Source organism: Corvus hawaiiensis, chromosome 5, assembly GCF_020740725.1.
Source record: "Corvus hawaiiensis isolate bCorHaw1 chromosome 5, bCorHaw1.pri.cur, whole genome shotgun sequence".
Classification (NCBI taxonomy): Eukaryota; Metazoa; Chordata; class Aves; order Passeriformes; family Corvidae; genus Corvus; species Corvus hawaiiensis.
The window spans coordinates 39,199,424-39,218,777 of record NC_063217.1 but is presented as its reverse complement, the minus strand read 5'-3'; the positions used below and the strand labels follow the sequence as shown (position 1 = coordinate 39,218,777).

General features: G+C 40.1%; 2 protein-coding genes across 16 annotated transcripts in view; one reads left to right on the top strand and one right to left on the bottom strand.

The window, feature by feature from the left end:
* The window catches only part of NEK1 (NIMA related kinase 1), a 46,953-nt gene extending 38,995 nt beyond the window's left edge, over positions 1 to 7,958 (bottom strand). For 9 of the 14 annotated variants that reach the window (XM_048305371.1, XM_048305373.1, XM_048305364.1 and 6 more), the window contains exons 1-7: positions 7,823 to 7,958; positions 4,723 to 4,871; positions 4,546 to 4,642; positions 2,470 to 2,567; positions 800 to 883; positions 319 to 386; positions 110 to 196 (exon numbers count right to left, since the gene is read on the bottom strand). In XM_048305371.1, the coding sequence (XP_048161328.1) occupies positions 110 to 196; positions 319 to 386; positions 800 to 883; positions 2,470 to 2,567; positions 4,546 to 4,642; positions 4,723 to 4,839 (551 nt within the window). In that variant the 5' untranslated portion in view covers positions 4,840 to 4,871; positions 7,823 to 7,958. Of the gene's footprint in view, positions 1 to 109; positions 197 to 318; positions 387 to 799; positions 884 to 2,469; positions 2,568 to 4,545; positions 4,643 to 4,722; positions 4,872 to 6,962; positions 7,016 to 7,355; positions 7,421 to 7,822 lie in introns of those variants that run through there. The other 5 variants (XM_048305374.1, XM_048305377.1, XM_048305378.1 and 2 more) reach the window with 3 other exon arrangements.
* Positions 7,959 to 8,077: 119 nt separating this feature from the next.
* The window catches only part of CLCN3 (chloride voltage-gated channel 3), a 65,962-nt gene continuing 54,685 nt past the window's right edge, over positions 8,078 to 19,354 (top strand). Inside the window, exon 1 of one of the 2 annotated variants that reach the window (XM_048305380.1) lies at positions 8,078 to 8,210. The gene's annotated coding sequence lies outside the window, so the exon portion shown is untranslated. The remainder of the gene's footprint in view (positions 8,211 to 19,354) is intronic. The other variant, XM_048305382.1, reaches the window with a different exon arrangement.

The following is a 19,354-nucleotide window of genomic DNA, read 5'->3' as shown; positions in this document are numbered from 1 at the left end:
GACAACCTAACAGATGTTCACCATTATTTGATTAGAAGAGCTTTAGATTCCTAAAAGAACTAATTTTCTTATTTTTACCAAAAATGTTTTCTAAAATCCTTATTAGTACCTTTTATTGTTGTAAGGCTTGTTCTGACATATTTCAGGCGACAAATAGTACGGTGTTCCTATGCAAGTGCGTGCCAACTCTGCAGTACTAAGAAAAAAATAAGGATAGATGTTAACTGGTTAACTCACATGAAGTGCAGAGATTGTGTTTTCCTCGATCAAAGCAACTTAAATTAAGTCAGAGGAAAAATAGCATCAAAAAGGAGTTACCTGTTCAGAACTCTCGCGATTCCAAAATCTCCCAGCTGTATTGTTCCATCTTTGGTTAAAAATATATTCTTGATAGAAAAATGTTAAGAAGTTTGTTAATTAAAATATTCATACAATTGCACACTTTTTGTTCTCTACATGTCTTGAGAAGAAGAAAGTTTTCTACCATTCAATCCCCCTAAAGTCATTGTTATTGACTAGTATGGAACACCAGACTTACAAAAGTCCTGCTTCACTAAAATGAGAAAACTCCACACTGTCAAACATAACCTTTTCTGTCCCCACATAAATACGTAACACGTAGTTTCATCAATAATACGTAGCTTCATCAAACAGCCTCATCTGTTTGTATAAATATATAAATCTCCTGCAGACTGAAGAAGTGTTTCCAATATTAGAAATGTTTCCAAAAACAAACTAGCAAGGTATTAATGCAATCACCTGGAAAGACAATTCAGTTTAAAAACAGCCACCTACATACCTGTGACTTTATGTCCCGATGCAAGATCTTTCTATCATGTATGTGTTTTAGTGCTAAACAGATTTGTACAAACCAATCCAGAATCTATTCATAAAAGAAAATACAGTATCAACGTCACCATTTATCTGAAAACTTCCCCACTTACAAGATATTATCAAATCAGATTTTTAATTATAACTATGGATTTACCTTCCTCCCCCCTTTACCCTCTTCATTTATCCCATAGAATAATTAAAAACTTAATAGAATTGTCACTATAATGCAAACCTTTTAATGAAAGATGCTTATTACCCAAATTTGATATTAAGCTTGAGACTACTATTTTCATTATGTATTATAAACCTAGAAGAAGACGGATTTGATTGGCTTAAATGCCTAAGATGTGGAACTTGCAAATTAAAAGATTGTACTTTTGCTGTAACCAATACAACAAGTCTTCTTGCACTCATTTAATCCACTAGGAGTCTAGAAAGCCCTACTGGTGCTCACAGAAACACTTATTTTATATAGTAACTTTGTTTATCTTATCTTAAAAAGAAAAATATTACAAAGTAGATTTTGATGAGAAAAGCAACAAACATCTAACTAGAAGATAATGAACAATGCCCTCTTTTTGGCAAATTTGCAAAAATCACAATTTAAGAAGTAACTAATGACAAGAACTCTGCCATGTGAATGGTAGTTTTACATTCACTACTTAGAAGTACGTACATGACAAAATTAGAGTATAATGCAAGGCATAATTTTCACTTTTCCACTTGAAGTCCTCCTTGTAAAAGTGAGGTCAAATGAGAAAAATTAAAACTTTTACAAATTACATCCCAAATGTTTCGTGAATACCATTTTCTAAATACTATAAATAGACCTAATATACTACTAAGGCTTTCCAATCCCAGGTAAATTGAGATCCTACTGGACGCAGACATAAAAGCATAGAAACAGTTTACAAACAAACATGACAATGCTAACAAAAAACCCACCCTGAATCCTACATAACTTATTTTTACTTAATTTAATAAAATCTGTACCTAAAATCCTCTCATTTCTTCCAAACTCTCCCACTTCTCTTTCACTACAAATGACTTTATAACCAGTTTTGTGGAAAAAGAAAATATATCGGAAGTATATCAGCAGAATATTAAATTTTTATTAATGGCAAGATGACCTTTGAATGATGCCAACTCCATATTTCCATATTTCATATTATTGTAGTTACAAAGTATATTATTTTATACTTATGACATATTAAAAGCAGTATTACAATACAAAAATCCCATGCCATTACATCTTTAAAAACATTATTTCAAAGGTTGAAGAATATTCAAGTTGTCTTTCAGTATTTTTCATGTCTCAAATTTGGTTTCCTTCACAAGAGATCCAATTTTTTTAAAAGCATCTTACGCATCCAGGCAAAATGTCAAGTAACATAACCAAGACTTCCAGCTATATTTTCTTTCTGGGTTTTTTTTTTGGTGGAGTTGGTTTTTTTATTTGTGTTTCAGTTTGGTTTTGTTTTTTTAAGATGCTACACTGACCAATGGCAACAAGAATGACTATTTGAGAATATCCTTTTAGATTAAGCAACCACACCTATAACCAGAACCAAAATAATTTAAAATTCATGAAAAGGTATCCTGCAACAAAACACTATAGCAGCAGTTTGCTGTTACCTGATCTTCAGAGAACAGGATTCCTTTCTGGGCATTTATTTTTTTAAATAGGTCTCCTCCTTCACAGTAATCCATCACTATGTAAAGACAGCCATTTTCTGTAAAGTAAATGACCAAGTATTTCAAAAACACAAAAACAAGACCCTTCTTCACTTAACTTTCCAAATATCTTCACTACAATAACAGAAAAAGCAACAAAACATTTACTTTTTCACGTGCAGCTTCAGATATAATTTATTAGTTCATTTTTTCAAACTTCAAACAAAAATATTATTTTGAGTTTCACAACCTAATTTTCCCATTTTGGTAGCACTGGGTTATTTTGATAGGTAGAGAAAAGAATTACATCTGTTGAACCAGTGCCCCAACACAGCATTCAAAACCACTATGAAATTAAAGGTGTCATTTTATGAATGCAATATAAAATCAATATTCAAACTGCTTTCAAATATCCTATGGATCCCCCACCCGAAAAATAGGGATCTTAATTTGCGCCTCTACTTGCCTTGTTCTTTCTTGGAATTTTACCTGGACTTGCCAGAATACAACCACCATCAGCTGTCATACTAGACATGCAGTTTATTTCAGTCTGAAGAACAGTAAGAGAACTTCCAGCAGACAATGAGAGATGGAAACAATTATTTTCTCATTTTTTAATGAAATCTGGGGAGACTTCAAAAAGTCCCATGCAAGTTTCCAGTAGGAGGTATGAACAAATATAATACATTCCATTCAAAGTTATGGTTTTCCCAGTTACTGATGGGAAAACAGGTTAGGCAGAAGCAAATTGCAAGCTGCCAAAAGTGTAAGAGCTACACTACTCACATACTAGGCGTGATTTTGAGAAGAGATGAATAACCACAGAAAGTCAGTCACATGCTGCTTGAAAGAAAAGAGCTCCTATTCTATGAAAAAGTCACAGTACTTAAAAAACTTTGAATAAAAATCAATTGAATCATCTAAGTCACTTAAATTTCACTCCCACAGAACGCTTCTGAAATCTGCTTTTCAAAACATCAAACCTTTAAAGCTGTTTCTCTATTTGGTGATTTTATTATTATTATCTTTAATTAGTACTATTTTAAAAGATGATTCTAAGAGTCTGGACTTCTTGCACATCTATTGCTGAAATAATTTACATTTATAAACCTTATATTCAATATATTCAAAGACAATGGGTCCCAGCAATAAAGATGCAACACCAAGTCTTGTGAATTATGGACTACAGGATCTACCTTGTAAGAAAAAAGGAAAAAAGCAGTCTTAAAGAACAGGCCTCTATCACAAAGAAGGCAGCACTGTGCATTTCTAAACCAGAAGTGTGGCTGTGTAATATGATTATGTTGCAAAAATCTAATTTAATGAATAGAAAAAGTGAAAGCCCCAGGTGAAAGACGTAAGAAAGTCAGCAGAAAGGAGGGAAAGAAGAAGAGACCAGAATCTCTAAACAGCACTTCAAATAATATTTAGGGACTTTTAATAATATTTTAACTTTTATAATGGGGTTTTGGAATCTTTTTTCTGTTCTGCCCATTTCCCAAGACATGCACTGTGAAGACAATGTAGAATTCTATTTCTCCTTCCTTTATAGCCCGATGAAGTAAACAGTCCCATCTATTTTTCCAGCTCTGAAAGCAGTATGATTGCAGTTACTGAAGACTGAACTCTAAGACAACAGACTTGGACATGAAACTGCTCTTGCTAGGTTATCAATATCCAAAATTAGACTGTAATTTAACCTACACAAGCATTCCAGTTGCTAAGGTATACACAAGTATTCAAGGAGACTTATGCTCTGGAGAAACAAGAGAATATCTTGCATTTAAGCATCAACCAAAATCGATGCATGTAACATACAGTCATGAATATTTGTTACCCTTTTTTCTAAATTACAATTCTTTTTAAACATGGATGGGAATTGTGAAAAAAATACAATGGAAAATAATTGAAGTAAGTAATAAAGGTATGAAAAATACTGATTAAAGAGAGAAAACTCCCTGACTTTTAGACTAAATGCAGTAAGTAGTGCAGAGTCACTCACGTTACTTCAGGTTCTACTGTATTAGTTCACCTTACCTTCAAATGACTCCCTATACAGGACAATATTTGGATGTTTCATGTTAGCCAAAACAGCAACTTCTCTCCTTGATTCTTCTCTCTCCTTATTTGACATCTTCAGAAGGAAAATAATGATTCATGAGAACAGAAACACAAAAAGAATGGATCAGGAATTAATTAATAATAATTACTCACCTTAGAGATGTTTATTTCTTTGATAACATACTGTTGGCCATTTTCTTTAGCTTTGACAAGTATTGCTTTCCCAAAGGATCCTTCTCCAATCTTCCGTACTTTGATATATTTATCCATAGTTCTTGTCTTAAGGCATCCTTACTCGAGTCCTGGAAAAAAATAACAACACAAAAAAACCACAAGTAGATTAAATTAGGTGTACTTAGCAATCTAGCCTGATCAGGTCATGGTATATTTTTTTTTTTTGCTCGAAACATTGATTCATTTGTCTCTTCAGTTGCTTTTCTGTAAATCATCAACTCTTAGTCTCAATTCTGTTTTGGTATAGTTGGCTCAACAAGGGCCGCATAACTAAAACTTGTTTCATCTTTCCTTTTGACTAAAAGGGATCTGTTTTATCTTTAAATAATCAGTGCAGTCAGTGCCAAGGCTTCTGATTCAGCTGGCACACACATCATAGAACTATAGCACTTGGTTGACAATCTTTCGTTCAGCTTTACTTGGAAGAAATACAATGGGGGCGAGGGGAATCCCTATGCATTGTTTCTTAAGAAGCACTAAATCCAGGTTTTTTATCACTATAACGAAGCTAAAGATGGACTGAATTACACAGATCCCCACCACATTTTGAATTATTATTCAGTAAAGAGAGGTGTGGTCTTAAGTCTGACTGACAGACTTTTTTCATATTGCATATAAGACAAATCATTACAAAATAGTGCAAATCACTATTTTTCATGTACTGTCTGACCATTTAGACTACCTTTTCAGATTAAAAGGAGTACTCAGCTGAATTTTGATGGTGTTTAAGGTTCTATATTAAAAAATACTTTGGTAAAACCAGGACACTAAGGAACTGCAAGTGGAAGCTTTGGTAATACACAGATGTGTCAGAACAGCAAAGGGAAAGGGCAAAACAAAGACCAAACTGACAAATGTCAGAGCAAATTTACAGTAGACTAAAAGATCATATTTTTTACAGCAAAAAGAGCTTCCATACCCTGAGGAAGTTTCCATAAGCTGAAAAAGACAAAAAGGTCCTACAATTTTCTGCATTTAAGCCTCACTTGCAAGAACTAATAGCATTTCTGCTTTGCTGTGTCCAACTTCCTTCCAACAGGAGATCCTAGTAGCTTAGATCCATACTTCACACACATCACAGGTCTCACAAACAGGGTCTCTCCTCAATTTGAGATAACGTTTTTGTGTTTACAGAATTACCATGTACTAGACACAGATGCTGCTTAACAGGACCTATACCATGAAAGCAGACTAAAATGAATAAGCTTGATTAGCATAGCACAACAAAACGAGAGATCTGAAGTAATCTGTTCTGCAAAAGAGGAGATGCGAAGCCTACTAAGACTAAGCATAACTACCAGGAAATGAAAAAGTTAAAATTACAGGCCTGCAGCGTCTTGGTAAGGTTGTTCTTTTTTCTTACAGCGCATAAAGATAGTTTAATGTTAAGTTGAACTTCTAAACATAAGAAGGACTGGTATTAACTGCAATATTCTCTTGCGGGCAACTGTAAAAGCACAGCAGGTGGGACACAACTTGAACTTCGCATTACTTTACTGAAGTTCTCTTCCTTCCCTACTTTATGAAGCAATCAATGTTGTTCTACCGTTAAACCAGCTGCATGTGTAGCTTAGGGCTCCTACTGCATGCTGCTCTGTGCAAATACAAATGGTCAAAAACCAGCCAGTGGGAGAGAAGTTACAGTTCAGTCAAAGCGGGTATATAATCTTCTATGAGTTAGATAGCTTATTTGTACGTGTGGCAAGGGAAAAATAGGCGTCCTGAGAAAGAACATCAGCGCCGACAGGGCGTTGTCTTTTCAAGCCCAGAGCAGTAAGTCAGTTCACCCACCACAGACACGCAGGAAAGCGGCGCAAGTCACGCCCCGAAGCAGCCCGACCGACCAGAGCGCACGGCCAGGCCACGGCCGCGCGTACGGGGAGAGGCAGGGCAGGGCAGGGCAGGGCAGAACAGGGCAGAGCAGGGCAGAGCAGGGCACGGGCCGAGACGGGCCGCGCTCCGCAAGCGGGCCCCGCCAGGCCGCCGCCCCCGCACAGCCAGAGCAAGCCCAGCACCGGGGCGAGAGGCGCGGCCGGGAACCCCCCGCCCCAAGGAGGCTGGGAGAGACCACCCGCTACCTGCCCGGCTCCGCAGAAGGGCGGCCCCGCCCGCCCCGTCCCCACCCTGCCTCAGCTTCCCCCGCGCCCACCCCGCCATACCTGCCCGCCGCGGCCGCAGCCGCCCAACCTGGCCTCGCGCCTGCCAAGGCCCCGCCCCCCCGCCCCTATTGGCGGCCCCGCCCCGCAGCTCGGCTCTCATTGGGCGAGCCCGCACCGGGGCGGGGCCGGGGCTCTGCCCGCCCGCCCTTTCCGCGTTAGCGGCACTTCACCCTGGTAACGCGCGGCCGGGGTCACGTGACGGGCGGGGCGCGTGCGGCTGTCAGCGTTTTGTGAGGGGGGAACCTCCAAAACCAGCTACAAGTGTTTCATGAACGACCCGCGACCCACAGCACCGCACAGCCCGGCACCGGGGTATGTGTCTTCCCAAGGACAGCCCCGGGGCAGGGTTCCTAGGGGGAAGCGTGCCCCGGCGGGGCTGAGCGCAGCGCTTACCGGGGAGGGTCGGGCTGCACCTGTGGCTCCTCCGTTCCCGACTCCAATGCGCGCCTTAATAGCGCCTAGGGGCAAAAAGCCTCGTGATTTACAACGCGCTTTCTCAGTCCGAGTGCCACGATTCATCACCCGGTGGGCACAGGGCACGGCGCCCTCCGAGTTTGTTAGCTTTGCACATAAACGGACCAGCGGGCATTTTCCTTAGCGAAAATAAAAAAAAATCCACCTCTTGACATGTTTTGGTGGAACTTTCATTCGCTGTGTGTTAAGTGAACCCCACACTGGCCTCAGCACCTCGGCTGGCAGTACCCAGGAGTTCTGTACCCAGCCCGATACCTGCGTTTTCTCTGCAAGTAAAACCCTTAAGCTCTCGGGGCCCCTGCAGCGCCTGGAATTTAGAGGCGGCGCAGTTTACCCTGAAGCCGAACGATGCCGCGATGTACCCAGCATCTCTCTGCCTCCTTTACCTGGGAAACCGCCTCCACCCCGTTCTGAAGCGCGGGACTGTCCTGCCTCCCCCTGGGCCCTCAACCCACCCTTGCAGCGAGGCAGCCCGGCATGGGCCCCTCCCGGGCCGCCGGGAAGCCGCGCCCCTCTGCGGGCGGGAGCGGGGGACGGACCCGCGCCGGGCGGACCGCGGGAAGCAGAATCAGCAGTGACGGCGATGGTGACCGCGGCGGCCCGAGGGGCGCCGATTCTGCGCGGTGGGAATCCCCGCCCTCCCCGGGCCGAGGGGGCGGTGCCGGGCGGCGGAGCGGCCGCGGGTTCGGGGGCTGCGCCCGTGTCCCGCTGGTGCTCGGAGGGAGGATGAGCCAGCGCCTCCCAGGGGAACAGCGGGCGGCGCCGCCCGCGCAGGTACGGGCGGGTCGGGTCGGGGCAGGCTCGGGTCCCCCCGCGGCCCAGGGACACGGCACGGGAGCGAGCGGGGCCGAGGCGGCGGCAGGAGGGGAGCGGGCGGCCGGCAGCCCCCGCCCGCCGAGCGGCTGCTGCACCCCCGCCAGCGAGGCGGCTCCGGGCGGCCGGGGGCGGGAAGGGACGGACGTGGTGGCTCCTCGCGGACCCCTCACATCGTCCGTGCGCCTCCCCCGAAAGGCCGGGATGAGGGGGGCAATGCCCCGCGTGTTCGCACAGCGTAAACACAGCATGTTTACACCCTGTCACCCCATACCGGTGTTCTTCCGGGCAGCGCTGGTGCGCACACAGAAAGCGAGGGGCTCTGCGGCTGGGAATATCCAGGGTCTCCTCCCCACGTAACCAGCGCTGGAAGGATTATTCTGCATGAGTTGCTAGCTTTATGTTGGCTCATGGGTTTGGCTAGTAGGGCCGCTCTTGGGCAATGGAGCGAGGTGATGGGCTCCTGTTGGAGCCTCGTAATTAAATGGGCGTGCAGGTCAGCGAGGTTAAAACTGAATATTGACTGCATTATTTCATATTATCTTCCCTACTTGTCCAAAATTCTTCCCTTCCCTAGCCAAAACCACAGAAATGGCCGTAAAACAAGTGTGTATCAATTCTCACCTGGAATGAATGGCTGTGAATGTGACAGTGGAAAATCATGTGCTTATAGTGAACTATGTTCAGTGTAGCATAGTAAATTTGCTGTGTCACACTTTGAAATACGAAATTAGGTAAAATAGGGCCTTACAACCAAATTTAAAGTGTTGCTGGGACTAACCTGTGTTAGAATAGATGCTTCAATATTTTTGGCAACATATTGGTAAGAGGTAGTCATTTGGGTGTGAGGACTTACACATCATTTTTGAGGGTGTGAGACATCTGAAGTTTGTAGTGCAGAGTTTGTGAGAGAAATTGTCAGGTGAATTGGTGCTTTTTGCTTTTAGATGCTTTTCTTTTTGGTAGACCTGTGAAAGGGTTTATGTTCTGTTTCCCTTAGCAACAGAGATACTTCTTTGCAGATACAGCTATTTGAATGAAGGATGTGTTGGTATGACAGATTTGAAAGCAGATAGTCATCAAAACTGTTTATTTAAGGAAATGTCAATATGCTGTAATGTAAAATTAAAAAAAATATTTGTGCATTATAGGAAACATACCTTTGTGAAGCATAATTAAAGAGAACTCACCAGCTGTCTCTCTTGGTTTTGCTAAGATAAGTCTTTCACTGACTGATGTAAATTTGACGTCTTGTCTCTTTGGGTGGCAATCAGATGTAAACTTGCTGCAAAGTTGTCAGAGCGGGAAAGAGTTCTGCTCTGGGAAAACTACAGGTAGTTTGAAACTTACAGCTTGAAACACAATGACTCTGCATCTCTGTGCAACACACGTGAAAACAGAATTTACTTGGTGTTCAGAAAAACTGAGCTTGTTTGCTTCTGTTTAGTATTGGTATGTGGTATGTCAGTCCTAAAAATTCTTTGCCTGGCAGTAGTAGATGTCATACACAGTGTGTATTGTAATGTTTCTAGAAACATATTTTACTTGTTGTATTCCAAGGTTTTCTTTGCCCAAACTTTTACAGTGCCCTCTTTGAATGGTTTACTATTCCACTGTTCTCTCTGTGGTGCACACTTGCAAATTAAAGTAATCTTACGTAAAATCCCCCCCTGCTTCCTCCCCTCTTTTCCTCTTGCAACAGTAACAAGCCTATCCAAATTCTTGACCAGGAAAGATAGTAGAAGCTGTTGGCCTTTGCTCTTTGTGAGTGCACTGCTCTGAACCCCTTTATTTTACGAATTTGTCAGCATTTTTCTCATGACCGTGTTTATACTTTCTCTTGTGCTCTCTTGCACACCAAATTGATGTTTGAGTAACCTGCAAGTGAAAACCCAATGTGCTGGTTACTCTATGAACAGGTGGCTGCATAATATATGTTCTCCTGTTCACTGAATATAAAATTTGGCTTTCCCCCCCCAACTTTGCTTTGGGGTCTGTGTGTGTGTGTCTTAACTGGAACAGCAGAGTTGCATTCCTTGAGTGTAAGCACTAGAGCCGGGACAACTGTTCCAAGTTCACAACCATTGCCAAAAGGCATTCTAGGAACACTGAGATAGTTTTTTTCTGCTCTTATTTAGCTGACTTCATATGCATGTGGATAGGTGTAACTGTGAAGATCAAGTTTTCAGGGTAAAGTCTTATAAAAATTTGGCAGTAGGGATATTTTTAACTTGGTCATAAATGTAAAAAGTAGAATAGAAGCTCTGCTGCTGAAGAGATTTGTGCCAGAAGTGATAGTGCCAATTTGAGTTAATTTCCTAATTCTCAGACTATTTTGCATGTTCCTAAATTTCTTGCTTTGGCGCCTTGACAGCAGCAGTAACCCAATAAACTCCAAAGGTTGTCAGCAGTGGCAGTGATCGTGTGCATGGAATTGCTTTTGTACGCTCCCTGCTTATTTTCCCAAAACTAAGGTTTCAACTTAATGCCTGTGAGCAAGTTCCTAATTCTCTCGTCCTTGTTTCAGTTGTTCCTTATGTCACAAGCTGAAAGTGCAGGTTCTGTGTTATCTGACTTGCTAAAGTTGTTCGGGTGTCAGGCCAGCTTTTACCTGTGCTTGTGAACAAGGAGGCTCTGCAATACAGTACTTCGTGCTTGTTTATATGCCATGCTTTGGAAACTGAAGATGCTCAGAATATTAGAAAGTTGACAATTACAAATTTTTAGAGTCGTTTAACTTGAAACTTGTTTTTGAATTTTGAAAGCCTTTATAAAATAATCTGAGAGAATAAAGCCTGGACAAAACCATGCTAATTTAAATTGATTATGATAAGAGGGTTGTAAATGCATAAAATTTTTTTTTCTGCTGGGAAATGTGCTCTGCTTTAAAAACATAGAAACTGAAAAATGTAAATTGTTGAGATAGTAATTATACGTAATGAACTGATATTTTTTATTACTGGAGAAGAGAGTTGATGAAATAATTCACAGCTTTCATGCGTAATAGAAATGATTCTAGACAAAGCTGTTAAAATAGTTACAAATCCATTTACATCTGGAGTGTCCTTATTAGTTTGTATTATGTAGTCTTGAGTATATATTCCTGGAAAGGAGTGTGTAGAACAGAATTTATAACTTCGTAGTGGGTACCAGCAGTTATTTTTAATAACTTACAGAGAGTCTAGACAGGTATTTTCCTCTTGAACTTTCTAGGCATTCGGCTGTTTAGTTTGTTAAGCATCTTCCTTAGGCTTTCTAGTTACAGGAGTGGACTGTTCTTACTGTTTGAGGGTAAGGAGGAGTAGTAAATGAAAAAGTGAATTAAGTTCAGTCCTGAAGCACAGACCTTTTGATAAAAATAATCTTTGCTGTTACTTTTTTTCCCTTTTTTTTTGATATATTTTCATAAATTTCTCTAAAAAGTCAGAAGAGACAAAGTACTCAAATGTGCATTTTACATGTTCGTTCTGAGATAAAATATAATGAAGAAATGTTTCCTAATTGAAATAGTAAAAATGGCATTTCACTTCAGTACTTTGTTTCAATTCCAGATAGAGCTACTGGGGTGATTTAATATTTTGACATCCTGCCAGTTTAAATTCAAGTACTTGTTTTCCTGAAAGATAAGTTTGTGTTTGAGTTCCTTCCTCTCTTCTCTTCAAATTATTGTTTTCTGCCAGATTTGTTGGATTTTGATGTGTTATCTGCAGTTTTTGATCTACTGCAGCTTTTCCCCTGAGTCTTCCGCTTTTAATTTGTCTCATGTATATGTTGGGAAAAAAATTTCAGTTCTCCATATGCTTCCAAACACATTCATTTTCTGATTTTGAAAAATCTATAAATTTCCGGAGTATATCTAGGAAAGAAAACTGAAAATTTCTTTAACTGTTATTTGACTTTTTGCTTCTTGTCTTGCAGCCAACTTTAAATTATTATCAGTCTAACAGACTTAGTAGTTTTCTTCTGTTTTGTGCTGAGATGTGAATATTTTTTTCACTTAGGCAGTAAAGCTTCTAAGACACCTGAGGAGACCTAACAATCTGTGCACTAAATATTTATGTTATTACCACAGTTAGAAAAATCTAGTGTTTATTCCTAACAAATTTTAAAGAATGTTTTGTTTCTTGGATAGGTAGAGGATGGATTATTTTTAATAAATTTGATCTATGAACTCAGTGAACTGACCTCATCTCTGTGGTTATTAACACATTTAAGATAACTCACCTTCTTTGCAGTCTGTTAGCTAGAAGTCTTTTAGTAAACTATAGGTGATTCTTTTTTTTTTGTAGTATTAAAAATCTCTCATGAACCGAATTGCTTTTTTTCCTCGTAAAATACTCACTTTGAGTCTTGTTTTCAGCTTGATGCCACTATTGAATAGTAAATTTGCCTCCGGACTTTCCTGCCAGAAACTTGTCTACCATTTGTAGACCCTGATAAAATACACATAATTTTGGGAGATGCCCTTGCCAACCTTTCAAGTAGGTTTTACAGCTGGAGAGAAGAATATTCGAGTGAGGGGAACCTGCTGTGCATTCTGAACTGCTAACACACTTGATTTAGTAAATACTTTGCTTTTGGTGCTGTTTGTGCATCTAGAGCTTCACTGCCTTTTGATTTTTTTTTTAATCTCCTTTAGTTAGAATACATTTATATATTTATTTCGTTCTTTGAAAATGACCAGAATGCCCACCAGTAATGGTTGGAGGTGCTGTTTTTAGAAAAATGAGGTGGCTTCTCTGTAGTCCAGGAAAGGATGTCAGCCATGAGCCAAATCAGGTGTTGATCACAGATCACTTCAGTCCTTCCTCACCTTGCTGCCTTAACACTGTTGCTTGAGAGGAAACAGAGCAAGCCTATTGTCAGGGCTCCTGGCTGTGAAGTTTAAATAGCTGTTCATACAGCTGTCAGTTTATCCCTCTGCTGCTGTGATGTCCCTCTCTTAAGGAGAAGGAAGCACTCATAATTCGTAAATGCTCGTAGTCAAAAGGAACAACAAAAGTCAGAGGGTCTGCAATCAATCAGAAAGTTTGTTAGTACGTAACACACTTGGCATGGAAGTTGCTATGTTAGTGCATAGAAGCGCATGGCAGTGGGCTTTGGATAAAGGGATAGGGTGAAAGGAAAGAGAGAAAAAGAGATCACTAGTCCTGGTTTCAGCATTAGTCCAGCTGATGAGATGTCCTTGGGGCACTGCCTGGGCTTGCTGGGGGTACTTTTTAATACATAGGTTTCCTCACCCTGAAGGCAGGTTTCTTGCTTTCTGTGCAGATTACCCATCGTGTGCAGTCCGTTCTTTCAGACCTTTCTGGAAATGGGCTGTGGAGCTTCTGGGATCTTGGATAGTCTTGAGCTCTCTCTACAGTCCATACCCATACCTTAGCCTCATGCCTGTGCTTGTGCTGTCCTGTGTTGTGCTTATCTCTGGGAACTAGACCAAGGATGTTTGTCCCTGAGGAGTGCTGCCCTACATCTGCATGGCCCCTTCTCCAGCCATATCTTGTCCTTTTTCATGGCATGTTAGTACCAACAATCCTTGTCTGCTATTGCCAACAATCCTTGGTTGGCTCCACAGCCATCCAGCTATCAGTGTTTGAGGCATACTCAAACACACAAAGGCACACTCAAAGCCCCTTTTCTTCTGGGATTCTACAGTTACACATACCAAGAGGAGTGCCCAGCCTTTTTTTGTTTCTGGTGACCAAATGCCTGTCACTTCTAAAAGAGTACAGTGGGTATGTTCCTCTTTAGCTGGTGTTTTCTTCACTCCTTTGAAGCTGGAAAACTGTTAGTAGGGTGAGTAAGTACCAGGAACCACCAGGGGTCCCCACAAGATTTCACAAGTAGTGCTCCTGTGACTGTGCTGTGTTTTGGAGAGCTCTATAGGATATTTTCCTTGATCTCAGGGGCTTTAGCTTGCCTCTAAAGAAAGTTTAATTCAGACCTTAAACAATCTGTGGTAGCTGCTGTTATTGAGAAGATGCTTAGAGCTAAACTGGGGACGGTGGTGCTTTTTCAGATTCCAATTTGACAATACTGAGTTATATTGAACTTGAATGAAATGATCTGAAAAATTCTCAACTCAGGTGTGACCCTGAACTTAGGAATCTGTACACATAGTTGGGGACTGCTCAGTGCATTTCTCTGAAAAGTTGAAGAAAAGTAGTATGGTTAACAAGATTTCTGGTCATTCTGGTGATGTGTAAAAGCTCTGCTCCGTTGTATAACCCTCAGATGACTTCAACACAAGTCCACATGAAAAAGGAGCAAAACCCTTTAAAAACTGTAAAGAGACACTGTTGCAGTGTCTTTTCATCAAACAGAAAATGAGCATCGTGACCTAAGACTCAACAAAGAGGAGTTACATTGCCTACAATGGAAACTGCAGTCATAGGTCCTGCCCTTCAAAAGAGAAATACGGGGTTTACCTTTCAGTTGTCTTAACAAGTTGCAATGTTATTTCTCATCTGTTGACTGAAAACCTCTCCAAGACACTACCACTCATGGAGCTGCTTGTTACTGTACCTGAGTGGGATACTAGTCCTCAGCTCTGATAACAGAGTTTTTTCTAATGTATCAATAAATAAGCTTAGATAAATTTAAAGTGGAGTTTTCAGTTAATCCAGCCAGTTTGGTTGAATGCTGTTAGAGTGTTCACATTAGTAACTTGCTGCATGTGAAATGCCATTAAAAAGTATCCACATTAGTAATTGAATGTGAAAGAAGCAATGCCTTCCATTGGGTAGCCTGGTATGTTTGTGCCAGTGCGTTTAATGCCTCAGCTCTCGCAACTGTGGGTAGCCATGATCTTTCCGGTTATGACATTTCAGGGAGTGGAGACACAGTGGTTTTGAATACTTTATACAAGCTAAAGTCAATGCCCTCAATGTTTGGCATCATATGACCAGAAGCATGAGTTTGGTGTTCATCCAGAATTAGGCTGTCAAGTTTTAGTTGGTTTTTTTATTGGCTTCTTTTTTTTTTTTTTTTTTTTTTTTTTTTAAGCTGAAGAGATAAAAAATACAATGAAAATGAGTATTTATTATAGGTTCTGCTTTTGTGAATATCAGGTATATAGTGATGATATTCTATACTGGTATTTGTCATAAAAATGAAGAAACTTTTTGGGCTGTTGTTAAGTGTTTTTAACTAAGATTGGTAAGATTCAGTAGAACATAAATATAAATACTGAGGGGTTTTGTTGCAGTTTTAAAGCTAAGAACGTACTTTATAAGTATTATCTTTTCCTGTAGTTTTGTCTGTGTGGTTCTGTTCATATTTGAGTATGTCTCTTTCCTCCATGAGTGTAATTTTATTTTGGAAGCAGCTGTGAATGAAACTAGTCTAAGCTTTACCTGTGGATATTTTTGGAAACTGACTTTTTATCTTCTCTTCCAAGGCAACCTGGGAATCTACTACATAAACTCAAATAGATTTTTTTGATTTTTAAACTCAAAAAGCTTCACTTAACTAACTGGCAGTGCTCCTTCATAACTTTGTTTTTCCAAAGGTGACCTAGAAATTGACCAAGATCCTTTCCTGAGGCCTTTTATAGAATCACAGAAAGGTTTGGGTTGAACGGGATGTTAAAGATGATCTAGTTCCAACCCTCCTGCTGTGGGCAGGGATGCCTTCTACTAGACGGGTTGCTCAAAGCCCCATCCAACCTGGCCTTAAACACTTCCTAGATTGGGGCATCCACAATTTCTCCAGGCAGCCTGTTCCAGTGCCTCACCACCCTCACAAAAGCAAAAACGTTTTTGATGGGGTTTTTTGAGTGCTACAGAGAATGTTCTGTGTATATATTTCTGTAAAGTTAGCATATGCATTCCCTAAATTTTAACACTTTGGATTATTGAGTATCCTTAAGAACTTTTGTGGTCGAAGCTTAACTTAAGGTGTTAAGATTTTTTTTTTTGTGGCTTTTTGCAAAAAATAATCTGCTAGTGGTCTAAAAAATACAGTGAGAAATTCCTCACAATACACTCACCCATTTTCCAGGCGTGGAGTTTGGAAGATGAGTGATGTTCTCATCCTGCTTAAATATTTTCACGTCGCAGACAGAATAAATAAATGAAAGCTAGATATGCTGAGTCTGTGGTGAAAATGGAAATGTAATTTTCATGCTGGTGAGACTAAGGGAAAGAATGGCCACAGCATGGCCTTTGTTTTAGAGCTATTATAAAATTCTTGTAATTTCTGAGTTTAAAATTTCTTTCTGAAGGGCAGGTTTATTTAAGAACTAAAAAAGATGCAGGATTTTAAATTAATGTAGTACAGGAGGTTTTGAATTCAGCTTAATCCTGCTTTCATCTTTTGGGCAGGTGTTTTGACCCCCATACATACATGGATACATGTTAAAATTTTAATTTAAGCATGGGTGTGGGAAATGTCTCTGTCATATTATTTGTCTGTTCTTAAAGTATACAGTCGTTGGATACTTAAAAATATCTTGCTATATATAGAATGCCTGGCTATTTTATAACAAATGATTTGTTTTGAAAGTTCTTTACAGTTAAACCATTTAAAATTCTATATTATTTTTAAATTTTTTCAGCAAATTACTCTTTGGTTTCTATCACTGCATTTTCTCTATGGTAGAACATATTCTTATGTGTAAAGCTTGTATTGATAATTTTATCTCCTTTTGCCTCATGGGTGCAAAGCATTCTCACTGAGTGCTGTACTTGAGTAGGGTTTGTTGGAAGATTTATGTGAGTTGGAGGACAGATGACTGCCTTTTAGCTTAGTTGTTAGTACTAAGCAGAAAAAATGAATTTTACACTGATTTTTTTAATCAGGATTCTTAGTTTGAGAAAGAGCTCTTTTGTTAAGATCAATTATTGTGGGGTTTTTTGTGTTGATTGTGTTTGTTGGATTCTTTGTTGTTGTTGGGGTTTTTTAGTTGTTTTTGGCTTTGAACTATTTAAAGCAAATTTGTAATCTGGAATCTGGAAGAGTACTTTTAAGTTTTCATTCCACCTCCCTTCTGGGGAAATAACAAGCCTAAACTGCCTTTTTTTTTTTTTCCTGCCACTCCTTTGAGATATAGAAAAGTGTTTTTATGGGATAACAGAGCACATTCTGGAGATTTACCAATTGCTTGCATCATCTGTCAACAAATGTCTTGTATATCTGGCTTTTTACTGGCCTACTCTGTCTTTTCCATAGACATGTCTCTGCACTGGAAGTGGTTCCCTCAGCTGACTTGCTTCTCTACTTGACCTTTTAATTGTAGGGCTTGAAAGATAAGTTGGTTGTCTGACATTGGAGAGCAGAAAAATGCCTGTGGTACTAGACTGTGCAGAAAACTGCACAGCCTTTGTATGCTTTTTCTGCTATTAATGTAGCTGTTTCTCCTTTACTAGTGTACTTCCTGCCTGCGCTGTATTTAATTAGATTTTCCACAATATACTGTGCCTGTGCTCATTACTTTCTTTGCTCTCTAGTCGTAACAGGTAAGATATCCTGCTTTAGCTCTCTGTTCTTCAGTTTGGTTTGGGGTTTTTGCTTGTTTGGTTGGTAATTTTGTTGTTTAGTTTTTTTAGTGCCAGAGGCCTCTCTGTTAACCTGCTTTTGTAGAAGCATTTTGATGGGTCAGGACATCCTGGAAATACCTTAGTAATAGAAGCATGATGAGTTACTTGCATCTTTTTTGCTTTACAGTCATTTTGTAGAAGACTTGGATATGAGTTGAGTGAAATTCTTTCCTGTTTCAAGAGCTTCCTGATTATTGTTTGTATTTTCTTTGTTTTGTTATTCTTACAGTGCATTACTTTAATATTTTTGGGTTTTTTCAAAGATAATCAGAAGCATTTTTGAGTCTGCTTTCTGAGATATTTGGAGTAGACTCTATCAAAACTGTGGTGCTTTGTAGAAATAAGTTAAAAGAAGTATCTTTAATGTTCTCATTATTCCTTTGTAATTCCTCTTGGATTTTTACAGTAGTCTAGGTTGAAAAAAAGGTTTATTGCTTAAATACTTACTGTAAGAAGAATTTATTGGGAACCTGGTGTAGAATGTTTTGTTTGCTTTTCCAGGAGATTTAGTTTGGCTAGCATTCAGCCAGTACCTTTTTTTCCTGTGTGCAATTTCTCTTGAGTAACTTCTGTTTTTCCCCACTTGCCATTTAGTGCTTCTTTGGGTAGGGCAGGGAGTCTGTGGAATGGATCTGACATTAAAAAATGGCAAGTTGGATAGTTATTTATCCCCTTTCAACCCCACAAGCATTTGTGCAGGTTCTCTTATATGAACATACTCTTCCAGTTATCCACTAAGGATAATCTGCACCAGAGTTGGTCAGGCACAATACTGGTTCTCTTCTGGCTGTTGTAGCAATAGAAATAATTTTCCTGGCTCTTCATTTTCTTTATTATTGACACTCCCAGCAGTCTGTTTCCAAGGAGTCTACTCTCTGTGCCCACATCACTCCCTTTCCTTAAGTGAGGCAGATCTCTCACGTGCTAGCAGTGTTTTAGGTCACATGAACATACGTTATAAGTTATCTTGGGTGTTTAACACAGCTCAAGATGGTGCATCACTAACCTTTTATCCTAGTTTGTTAAGCAAACCCTTTTCTTTAAGGCACACAAGGAAATTCGTTGTACATTGACTTGAACTGTCCTCCCTGCCATTAGTTACAGATAGCAGTGGACACATTAGTGATTGACATACTCTTAAGTAAAATGTTAGTCCTGTGTGAAGCTTATTGAACAGCTAACATTCTCCTGTTCTTAGTTTCCTGTATTCCTTCCATTGCTGCATGCTGCTGTGAGGCAGGATCTGTAACACAGAATCAGATACAAAGCACTGGCAGTACTTGACTCTCTGGGAATGCAGAGAAGTAATTGAAGTCTTGGTTAAAGCCCTCAAAATGAATGGTTTTGGTATTACAGCTTTTGCGTGGCTGTTGGAGAGGTCTATCAGCAGCAATACTTCTACAGCAGGCCACATGTAGCATTTAAAATGGTAAGGGCTGTAGTATCATGCCTGTCACACGACTGGAGGCATGTGTGTGCCAGAGGAGTTGGCCTGTGGAATCACTCTTGTGGAGCGGTGGTACAGGGGTTCTCTGCGGTGTGCTTGGCCTGGCTCTGCAGAGCGTT